Source organism: Jaculus jaculus, chromosome 15, assembly GCF_020740685.1.
Source record: "Jaculus jaculus isolate mJacJac1 chromosome 15, mJacJac1.mat.Y.cur, whole genome shotgun sequence".
Lineage (NCBI taxonomy): Eukaryota > Metazoa > Chordata > Mammalia > Rodentia > Dipodidae > Jaculus > Jaculus jaculus.
Window position 1 is genome coordinate 67,140,743 of NC_059116.1, and position 11,634 is coordinate 67,152,376.

The 11,634-nt window shown below is 47.9% G+C and overlaps 1 protein-coding gene across 2 annotated transcripts in view; it reads right to left on the bottom strand.

The window, feature by feature from the left end:
* Positions 1-11,101, bottom strand: part of Optn (optineurin) — a 57,207-nt gene extending 46,106 nt beyond the window's left edge. The window contains exons 1-3 of one of the 2 annotated variants that reach the window (XM_045135199.1): positions 10,955-11,101; positions 4,384-4,560; positions 2,892-3,094 (exon numbers count right to left, since the gene is read on the bottom strand). In XM_045135199.1, coding sequence (XP_044991134.1) covers positions 2,892-3,094; positions 4,384-4,560; positions 10,955-11,000 — 426 coding nt within the window. In that variant the 5' untranslated portion in view covers positions 11,001-11,101. Of the gene's footprint in view, positions 1-2,891; positions 3,095-4,383; positions 4,561-10,263; positions 10,387-10,954 lie in introns of those variants that run through there. The other variant, XM_045135200.1, reaches the window with a different exon arrangement.
* Positions 11,102-11,634: the final 533 nt, after the last annotated feature.

Sequence of the window (11,634 nt, forward strand, 5' to 3'; positions counted from 1 at the left end):
CCAGATGCACAAGGGGGCGCACGCGTCTGGTGTTCATTTGCAGTGGCTGGAGGCTCTAGTGTGGCCATTTTCTGTCTCTATCTCTCTCTGCCTCTTTCTTTCTCTGTCACTCTCAAATAAATAAATAAAAATAAAAAAAATTAAAGAATGAAAACAATGCAAAGATGGGTACTCCCTGGCCCTGAACAAGGAAGTATGCTTAGGTAGTGGTCATGCCTTATTAGAAATCATCACTCCTGACTCCACTAAGAGTATTTTCCTTGGTGGGGAATGGATAAAAGGTCTTGTGCATACTAAGCAAGTATCCTATCATTGAACTACATCCCAGACCTAGGATAGATTTTTATTTGCTGAACAACAACAACAACAACAAAAACTTAAAAAGGTCACAGGACCACTCCCTAAGATTATAGGAATGATAAACAAAGGCCAGGCTTTGACCAATGTCAATTAGAAATTGAAACATTTCCTCCTACAGGGAGGAAGAAGTTCAGGAGACTTAAGTCAGGGTATAAAGGTTACAAGAACCTCCCTAAGACTGTATCAAAGGAAAACAAATGCTTTTAAGTTTCGGTTCTTATAGACCTCTTGACTCCTTCCTCCCTTCAGGAGGGAGTATTTTTTAAATTTATTTTGTATTGTTTTTTATTTTTATTTATTTGTTTGCAAGGAGAGAAAGTGAGAGAATATGGGTGTGCCAGGGCCTCTAGCCACTGCAAACAAACTCCAGATGCATGCCCCACTTTGTGCATCTGGCATTATGTGTGTACTGGGGAATTGAACATGGGTTGTTAGGCACTGCAGGCAAGAGCCATCTCTCCAGCCTGGGAGGGAATATTCTAATTGGAATCTGTTGTATGGCATACATCCTTTGCAAGATTAAATGCCAGGTTTGGAAATCAGATGGACAGCAGATGTCCAGCTAAGTGAAGCTTGGAATACCAGGAGGGCCTTCAGATGAACTCTGCTGCGTCTACACCACTGTCATTGACATTTACTCCCTTCCTAGGATCTTTGGGTCGGCTAAAATGTGCCTACATTCCTCTTTACCATGACAACTCTACAGCTAGCCTCCCATCACAACATAGCACTGCCAAACCACTGTTTAAAAGGGAATTGCAAAGGAGATAATCTCCATTTACAGACTACGAGAAAGGACAAGATCAAAAAATAAAATTATGAGTAACAAACAAAAAACTAACAATTAGATGTTCTAATCAGTACAAAACACTAATGTATAATGCTAATATTCTTTATTTTCACCTCTAGTTATTTAAGCTAGGATCTTACTCTATAGCCCAGGCTGGCTTCTAACTCTCAATCCATCTACTTCAGAAAAATAGAGTATAAACTATTATACCTGGTTCTCAATATTCTTTTTAAAGGTATATTTGGGAGGGTGGGGGCTGGAGAGAAGGCTTAGCAGTTAAGAGGCTTGCTTGCAAAGCCTAAGGATCCATGTTCGACTCTCCAGGTCCCATGTAAGCCAGATGCACAAAGTGACGCAAGCACTTAAGGTTGCACATGTGCACAAGGTGTTGCACCTGTCTGGAGTTTTACTGCACTGGCTGGAGGTCCTGGAATGCTGATTCTCTCTCTCGCTCTCGATCTCTCTCTTACATTAAAAAAGCCAGTCTGAAGGCCGGGCGTGGTGGCGCACGCCTTTAGTCCCAGCACTCGGGAGGCAGAGGTAGGAGGATTGCTGTGAGTTCGAGACCACCCTGAGACTACAGAGTGAATTCCAGGTCAGCCTGGGCTACAGTGAGACCCTACCTCAGAAAACCAAAAAAAAAAAAAGCAAAAAAAAAAGCCAGTCTGTTGGGCTTGCCTCAAAACACAAAAAAAGTATATTAGGGGCTGGAGAGATGGCTTAGTGGATAAGGCATTTGCCTGCAAAGCTTAGGAACACAGGCTCAATTCCCCAGGACTCATGTAAGCTAGATGCAAAGGTGGCATATGTGTCTGGAGTTTGTTTGTACTTGCTGGAGGCCCTGGCGTGCCTATTCTCTCTCTCTCAAATAAATAAATAAAGACTTTTTTTTTTTAAAAAAGTATGGCTTCATGGTTAAGGTGCTTGTCTGCAAAGCCTAAGGACCCATGTTTGACTCTCCAGATCCTACATAAGCCAGATGCACAAAGGTGAGGCAAGTGCAAGGTTGCACATGCCCACTAGGTGGCACAAGTGTCTGGAATTCGACTGCAGTTGCTGAGGTTCCTGGTGTGCTATTTCTCTCTCTTTGTTTCTCTCTCTAAAACAAAATAAAAAAAAAAAACCCTGTATTTGTTTATTTGGAAGCAGAGAGACAATGAGAGAATGAGAACAGGCTTGCTAGGGCAAATGAACTCCAGATACAAGTGCCACTTTGTGCAACTGGTTTTCCATGGTTACTGGGCTGATCCAGTTTTGCAGGCTTTGCAAAGAAGTGCCTTTAACTGCTGAGCCATCTCTCCAGCCCTCAATATTCAATATACAATCAGTATGAATAAGGCCTTCTAAATTTCTTTCTCCCAGAGACTATATATGATTCCTAGTTGGAACCAATGTTTTCAGCAAAAACATTCTTTTAAGGCTCTGTGAAGGGCTGGAGGGATGGCTTCACAGTTAAGGCGTTTGCCTGCAAAGCCAAAGGACCCAGGTTCGATTCCCTAGGACCCACATTAGCCAGATGCACAAGGGGGCGCACACATCTGGAGTTCGTTTGCAGTGGCTGGAGGCCCTGGTGCGCCCATTCTCTCTCTCTCCCTCTTTCTGTGTCAAATAAATAAATTAATTAAAATAAGGCCCTGTAAAACACCAGGACAGCCTGAGCCATGGAAGGTTTAATCTAAGATCAACAACATCCTACTGCACACAACAAGAAAACAAAATCACCCTTGACCCATCTGCTCACCTCAAACGACCTTTCTGAGTTCCTTCTCAGTGTTGCTAGCTCTGCCCGCAGCATCTCGTTTTCATGACTCAAGGCCGCCAGGCGCTCCTTAGCTTCTTTGCTCTGTAGCTCAAAAAGCTGGCGTTCTTCTTTCTGCTTCTCTGTCCAGGCTGAAAGCTCCTCAAACCGTCCTTTCATAGCTTGATTGTTCAGCTTCATGGCTTCTGTGTGGAGTTCACAAAGAGGGCGGCACACAGCAGGGAAACCAATAGAATTACGTGAGTCAGCCTTCCTCTTTGACCAGTTCACTACAGAATCTAACTATGTCACACTGGCCTGAGCTAAGGGACAACAGGGAAAAGACACACACTGAGGTGAGCGGGTTTTGCATGTGGATCAGATTAGCATACCTAAACATCATTTGTAGTGCATAAAAGTTCCTAGAAGGAGCCAGGCATGGTGGCACATGCCTTTAATCTCAGCACTTGGGAGGCAGAGGTAGGAGGTTCAAGGCCACCCTTGTGAGGTGGCTCATGTCTATAATCCTGGCCCTTGGAGCCTGAGCAGAGACTTACTGGTTTAGAGCCAGCCTATGCTACATGAATCCCATTTCATAAACAAATAGCCCGGCCTGTAATCCCAGCACTTGGGAAGCAGAGCTAGGAGGATCAAGGCCAGCATGGGGACTACATGAAACCTTGTTCCAAAAAATAAAGTCCGCCTCCACCCCGCCCGCCGAAATAAAATTGATTTGGATACACAAATTCCTATTAATGAGCAAAGTCTTAGCACTCTTGCATTAGAACATGTGTCCAGCGAAAAGCCTTGGCTTGGGATATCAGAATCCCACTCCTGCCCCGCCCCCAACACCATCACCATCTCACCTCCCTAGCTAGCCCCGGGTGGCACTGAATTTGGGATTCTCTAACCTCTGTCTTTGGAGCTAGGATTATAGCATTTTACCACCACGCCTGGCTCAGGATGCTTTACAAGTATGCAATCAGTCACCTTTTCCCTCTTCAATGGACTAATCTGAGATGGAATACTTTTTTTTGTGCAGTGCCAGGGATCTGTCTCAGTGCCTGGCCAGGTCTTACCACTCACCCCCTAAACCAAATACCTTTTTTTTTTTTGAACAAAAAAATACTTTTTTTGGAGACAGGGTCTCTCATTGGCCTAGAACTCACAAATTAGGTTACACTGGTTACTCAGTGGGCTCCAGGGATCTTGTCTCTACCGCTGAGCTTTGGGGTTACAGGCTTGCCCCACTCAGTCTGGAGGTACTGAAGATCAAACTCAGGTCTTCATGCTTGTAAGTCAAGTGCTTTACTGACTTCCTTCCCAGTCCTAAACAGAATATACCTTATAGTCCTATTTGTATCCAGAGGTAAACAACAGGAAGTGTTTTAGCCTCTCTCAAACTCATCCTGTGCTGTTTCTTCTCTAGGGAAACAGCCAGAGATGCAAGCTCACTGACCAGCCTCATGAGACAATGACAGACGCGGCAGCTAACCTTTCAGCTGGTGGTTCTCAACCAGGAGTTCCTTCATCTGTTGCAGCAGCTCCTCTGGGGTGAATGTATCCAAGCTGGGGTGAGCCAGGCTGGGGGGTCCATTTCCTGGGATTTCACTGGAGCTGTCCCCCTTTTCAGTCAGGGAGCTCAGAGGTTGGTGGGACATGGCAGCGGTTCCTATGGAAAAGTCACATACTAGAAACCCCAGGTGCTGAGAAACACATTCCTATGAAGTCTATAATAAGCCACCATGTCTGGCCCAACAGACCTTTTTTTTTTTTTTTTTAAGTTTCTATGCAGGGCTGGAGAGATGGCTTAGCAGTTAACGTGTGTGACTGCAAAGCCAAAGGACCTCGGTTTGAGTCCCCAGGACCCATGTAAGCCAGGGGGTGCATGCGTCTGGAATCTGGGGTTCCTTTGCAGTGGCTGGAGGCCCTGTCACACCCATTCTCTCTCTCCCTCTCCCAGTCTCTCTCTCTCCCATAAATAAATACAAATCAAGGATTTTTTTAAAAGCAAAACTAAAAAGTTTCTATGCAGATAGCTATAGATGTGCTCAGCATATGTACAAATCTTCCCCTTCCCTCAGTCAGTTCCCTTCTTAATTATTTTCAGCCAGAGTCTAGTTATGTGGCCCAGCTGACCTCAAACTTACAATCTTCCTGCCTCAGCCTCCTGAGCTAACAGGCTCACCAAGCATATATCTGGAAACAAATTTCCTTTTAATCATTTTTTCAAAAAGGAGGAAAAGAAGGGAAAGAAGAGGGGAAGGGAAGAGAGGGGAAGGAGGAAGCCAGGAAAAAGGGAGGAGAGAAGGGAAGGGTGAAGAGGTTCCCTTAAAGCTTCTTATATTTACCCTCCTTCGCCTTTACAAGCCATACTATAGTCAAGCTAAAATTAGTTCCAGTTGTCAGTGCTTCTCACTTTTTCAGGTTGCTTACATTTCACAAAAACACTAGAAAAAAAGCAGGAATGTGCTAAGGGAGGCAGTAGAAAAATCACTGTACTTATAGCCAAATGTGTGGCCTTGGAAGTGACCTGACCTCTGGGGATTATTTACTAGTGAATGGTGATCATTCTTGGCTCAGCAATCCTTCAAATATATGCTTAACTTTCCAATATGATCATAGTTCCACATTCAGAACAGACATACCCACAGCCCCAGGCAAACTATGGTCTCTCACAAAAACATACAACTGTCTGCTTATGGTAAATTGCTAATCCAATGTCATTAGGAAAAAATATCCTGGGCTGGAGAGATGGCTTAGTGGTTAAGCGCTTGCCTGTGAAGCCTAAGGACCCTGGTTCGAGGCTCGGTTCCCCAGGTCCCATGTTAGCCAGATGCACAAGGGGGCACACGCGTCTGGAGTTCGTTTGCAGAGGCTGGAAGCCCTGGCGCGCCCATTCTCTCTCTCTCCCTCTGTCTTTCTCTCTGTGTCTGTCGCTCTCTGTAGGGAGCCAATGCAAACGCCATTACAAGATGGCGCTGGCTTCCTGCCAGTCTTGAGGTAAACATTTCCTTATTTAGGCAACGCCTTGGCGCCAACCTCGCTTGAGGTTGCGCATGCGCTTGACGTACCTTCTCCCAAGCCTATCCCGTGGCTCCTGTGGGCGGGTGAGCCTGTGGCAGCCAACCAGCAGGCGCCCCGTAGTATTCTGCCCTATAAAAGCAGCTACACTCCTGCGCCCCTCGCCCCTCGCCATCAGCTTTCCTGTTAACCAAGAGGCTCTCCAATAAAGTGTGATCAAGAAGGATCTTCGTTTGCTGGTCGTTCTTCTCCTGCTGGTCAGGGGGTTCGCCGCAGCTCTCAAATAAATAAATAAATTAATTAATTAAAAAAAGAATGCTGGGATTAAAGGCATGTGCCACCACACCTTGCTGAAACTTAATTATAAAAAAAAAAAGAAAAAATATCCTGTAATTCAAATTTCATAGTGAGTAAAAAGTTATGACAAACATAAGATGCAAATATTTCCAAAATTTTACTAAAAGCAATTTAAAGTAATTTTGAATCTAATGACATATATAACTAAAATTTTGTTTTTGTTTTTGGAGGTAGGGTCTCACTCTAGCTCAGGCTGACCTGGAATTCACTATGGAGTCTCAGGCTGGCCTCGAACTCATGGTGGTCCTCTTACCTCTGCCTCCGAGTATGGGGATTAAAGGCAGTGCACCACCATGCCCAGCCTGACATTAGAATATTTTCAAGGCACCGTCATATGTTAATGCTGTATGGTACACTTGTGAAATATCTAATGGTAGAATACCAGTTAAAGAACACTTAAGTCTCTAAACTTGTAGCTTCATCTTGAGCTGCATTCAATCGGGCAAACAGAGTCACACAGGTATGTCTTTGCACATACATATCTTCAAAGAGTACAGAAACTGGGGGAAAAAGTATTCTGAGGTTCTATCTAGTAACAGAATTACTCATGAAAATCCAACTGACTTAGATAAGAAGCACCGTTTCTAAACAAAGATGTTATTTACTATGATGGGCATGGGGTGGTGCGTGCCTCTAACATCAACACGTGGGAGGCTGAGGCAGGACTGCCGAAAATCTGAGGCCAGGAGTTCTTTACCAGTCTGGGCTATAGTGTGAGATTCTCTCAAAACCACCAAGATATTTAGTGATTAAGGACCTATTAACTGAGCACAGGATTTGGCAAGATTTCACGAACAAGGAAGATTGGAGAACTAGCTGGTAGGTAAGAAAGCAAAATTTCCTAGCTTTTCTTCCCAGATCTGCTGCCTGCATTCCTACCAATAGACATTAATTTTCTTCATCCAAAAGGTCAAGTAATTACAGCAATGACCTGACCTTGTAGACAACAGGCATAAATCTCATTTTTGAGTTGGCCATGGACATAATCTACTATGATTTATCCAACACAAGAATGTCTTGGCTGGCTTCTGTGGTGCATGGACACATAAAGCAGGCTTGGATACGAACGACAGACCACACCAGCAGCAGGCACTGTCACTTCCATTACAGGATGGTTCTGACTGCCAGAAGGTCGTGTGCCAAGTCGACTCTACCTTACGCTGACTTCTGCTCACTGAACACCAGACAAAGAGACAAAGAGAAGCCTCGTCCTTTACCCCAACGTAGCTGAGTCTTCACATTTTCTAATAAAGCACTGACAGGATCGAACCCTACCTTAGTTTTAAATGATGAAAACCTGTCTCTTGATCAGAACCAACAGCTGGCCATGGCAGCGTGAAGTGGACATTCACAAAGGGCCGGAGCCGATTCCAACATTGCATGACAAAACCAATCAGCACTGTGGAAGGCATGTACTACCAACCGAGGAAAAGCAGCCTGACCTTCACATGATGGGAATGCCAGAGTGATCTTGTGTATCACTAAGACCCCAGGAGTAGACTTAATGGGGTCGCTAAAGCAGGAAGCTGGGAGAAATGCTTTCTTCCTCCCATTCCCTCTTCTCCCAAGTCACTTCCACCTCCAAAACGCTACTAAACCGCCCCCCCCCTCACTCTCTAGCCCTATAGGCTAAAGCTTGGCCCTTTATTCTGCCTGGACTTTCGCAATGTTAGGGCTCCATGTAGAATAGGGGGTTTTGTCTACTGCTCTGGTCCTACCACTAAAACATCCTGTTACACATGTAAGGAAAAATATACCCAACAGATATCTTTAGAATGAATTCCAAAAGCATGCATCTTTCCATTTCAATCCCACTGCCTTCAAAACCTCTGAACATATGCACATATGTACGTATGTACACACACACACATATAGTCCGCGGTGCTGGGGATTAAAACTAAAGCTTTGCACGTGTCATCACTCCACCACCTCCAGCCCTCATGGTTTGTTCTGTGAGTCACCCGTGAGCACAAGCATTCGCATACAAGACAGGTTTAAAGAAGCAAGACAGATGTGGCTTTTCCTATCCATGTACCAGTGTCACCTCCTCATGTGACCACTTGTACCACTGAAAAAGGCTCCCAGTTCCCTACTTTCAAAATCTCCGTGTCCTTCCCTCTCCTCATCCTCTGCCTCAGATCTCTGGCTCCCATTTGCCCTGGCACACTTCCACAGGGTAGTCTCAACGTCCAGCTCACACATGACATCCCGCAGGACAAGCTCTCCCAAGCACTTGAAAGGCATGTGCATTTCCACCTCAGCCCTTTCGGCAATCACTGCCGTCATCTTCTCCCATCCATGTCCTCTCGATTTTTCCTTGCTGGAGATGGGCACACAACAGGCTCTCAGCAAGTGTTTACTGAACTGAAATGAAAATAGAGCATTATAACGTCTTTTTTAAGTCCAACACCTGTAAAATGCTCCTGCCGTGTAAGGGACAAACTCCATGTGCTGGTATTGTGAATTTCCTACAGTCCTGTGACATTCATCCCAAACTCGTAAAGACACCTTTTAAAACATATTTTAAAAAATCAGAACTGTTTTTTCCCATCACTGCAAACAATCCGAGAAGTAAGGTTTTACTCTAGCCCAGGCTGACCTGTAACTGACTCTGTAGTCTCAGGCTAGCCTTGAATTCTTAGCAATCCTCCTGCCTCTGCCTCCCTAGCACCGGGAGTAAAAGCATGCGCCACCATGCCCAGCCATATTTAGTCCTAAAGAGGTTTCATTTCTTCCTCTTTTTGGATCTTGGCTTTACTATTCCTTAAATTCTAAATAACATGCCAAGTTTCCATGAACGTGAGGGAAGCAGGTCTGAGGATGAGTATGCATACCAGGTAGGAAGGTAATACAGTGTCCATGTCCTTTCAAGCCTGTCGGGGAGGGGCTTCTTAGCCTCTTCAAATGTTTATTCTTTCTCTTCCTCTCTCTTTTCTCCCTCCCTCTCTCTAATGCACACACACACAAAGAGCATACTATGAAACCTAAAAGTCAGTTGTAAAAACTGCACTGTTACTTTTACAGTTGTTGTACACGATGCAGAAAAAAAACCTCCTAAAACTGGCTCAGTGTAAAAACAGATCAAAGACACGCGCACACACACTGAAAATACTCGTAGGCCTTTCTCTCCAGACCACAATGAAACTCCGCTTGTCCTATCCAATCCAGTGCTGCCCTTGGTTGTGGCCGAGGCTTCGCAAAGGCCCTCTACCTCATCATGGGCTCCCCACTTCTCCCCTTAGGTCAAAAGAGCCCACACTTTCATAGGGCTCTAGTTTCCTATTCCATCCTTTACCACCTCTGGCGTTCATTTCTACACTAGAGTCCTCTTCGTAGTGGAAGCCAGGCCTGAGGCTAGTTTCATTTCTCAGTGCCTCCTTTACTGCCTCCAATTTAAAGACTGCCTACGTAAAAGCAATTCCTTTGAGGTTCTCAGCCTACCAAATATTCTCTCTCTTCATGTATGTACTATATGTACATATGTGTGCATGTGCATGTCACAGTCTCCCAGGCACAATGGTTCATGTAGCCTTCTCTGAGGTCTTGGAGAGGGGCGGCTGCTCCGGGGCCACCTCTCTAAAGAGCGTCCTCATGTGCTCCAAAGGTGTACGTTTCACCCACTTCCTCCTCATATCATTATACGGTCCGCTTAATCGTTCTCAACCTGTGCGAGGCTGTCACCTTCAAACCACCTCCGTGACCCGCACGTGAAATCACCTACAGCCAGCCAAGCAGGTGTTCCACCAATCTGGAGAGAGGAGGGTTCCCTGGGGTGGCCGCCACCCCCACTCCCACCCCGTGGCCCTTTCACACCGGATCGCGATCCTCCCGGGCCTGGAAGCCTTCCCAGGGCGGAGGGACGCCCCGGCCGGCCGGCTTCACCACCCTCGCCCCGGCAGGCTGGGGAGCGTGCGCGGCCCCGGGAACCGCTTCCAGGCACGACAGCAGTCGCCGCGCCCGCCCAGCCCCTGCCGCCCCCTCCGCCCGGGCTCACCAGCCCCGGCGACCGGCTTCCCTGGGCGGCGTCACTGCTGCCGCGGCATCCTTCCCGGGAGGAGAGCTCCGCGACCGCCGCCGAAGCCTGCCGGAGCTCTGCCGGGGAGGCGGCGGGCCGGCGCGGCGGCCGGCTGGGGGGTGACGCGCGACCTCGCGACCCGCCCCGCCCCGCGCCGCTCAGCTGACCGCCGCGCCGAGCCCCGCCCCCGGGGAATTTCCCGGACCACGCCCCCCAGAGGGTAGCCACGCCCACACAGGCCCCGCCCCCGAGAGCCAGCCTCCAGCGCCCCGCCCCTCCGGGTCGCCGCGTGGGGCCCGCGGCCGCGGCCCTTCCTCGCCGGAGACCCAGAGCCCGCCCCGCCCCGCCCGGCGCCGGGAACCCGGGGACGCTGGGGCGTTTGGTTAGACAGGCGGGCAGAGCCGGGCTCGCGGGTACCTGCTTCGCGGGCGCCTACACCGACCAGAGTCACGTGAGGTCGCCGAGCCCCTCGGAAGGACGCGCGTCCCCGGCGGACATCCTCAGAGCGAGGCCTGCATCTGGGACTGGGGCGAGATGCTCTCGGGCCCGGGCCCGCTTTCTCCCCGATCCGTTAACACCTGATTGCTTCGTTTGCCGCAGGCAGTGAGGTTCATTGGTTGGCTTGGATTAGACCTGGCAGTCAGGGTTTGAAGCCGTGGGAAGTACTTACCTACTGTGTGACCCGCAGGGAAAAGCAGAGTCGCCCTGGTTGGCATTCCAAGCGCCCGAGCCGGCGTGATCAAGGCCTGAGATGGCTTGTGATGCCGGGGCTGAGGGTTTTTCCTCACAGCTGGGTTCAGGGCAAGGCAAGTAAACAGGAATTAGGGCTGGGTCCCAGGAGAGAGTGTGAGCGAACCTTTGTGCTCAAAGTCTAAAAGGGTGGGGTGGAGCCGGGTGGGGTGGCGCACGCCTTTAATCCCAGCACTCACTCGGGAGGCAGAGGTAAGATTGCTGTGAGTTCCAGGCCACCCTGAGACTACAGAGTTAATTCCACGTCAGCCTGGGCTAGAACGAGACCCTACCTCGGAAAACCAAAAAAAAAAAAGAAAAAAAGTTGGGGTGGAAATTATCACGGTTCATTGCCTAGACATTAAAGCTGTCAAAAGGGCTTTTTTTTTAAAGGGTGTCATAATGGGGAAGAACTTGTTTTGTGGATGAGAGAGCTGTTCAGTGGCGACAGGGAGATGGTCTGTGCACCTGCTCACTTGTTGCAGGAACAAATCCTAATCTACAAAGGGAACAGACACCAAAATCCTTCCTGGTGTACTGCAAAGCCCACCAGCTGCTTATCCCTGACCCCCACCCTGAGTTTAACCCCTACAGCAGGGCAGAGCAAGACTAGGAAGATAG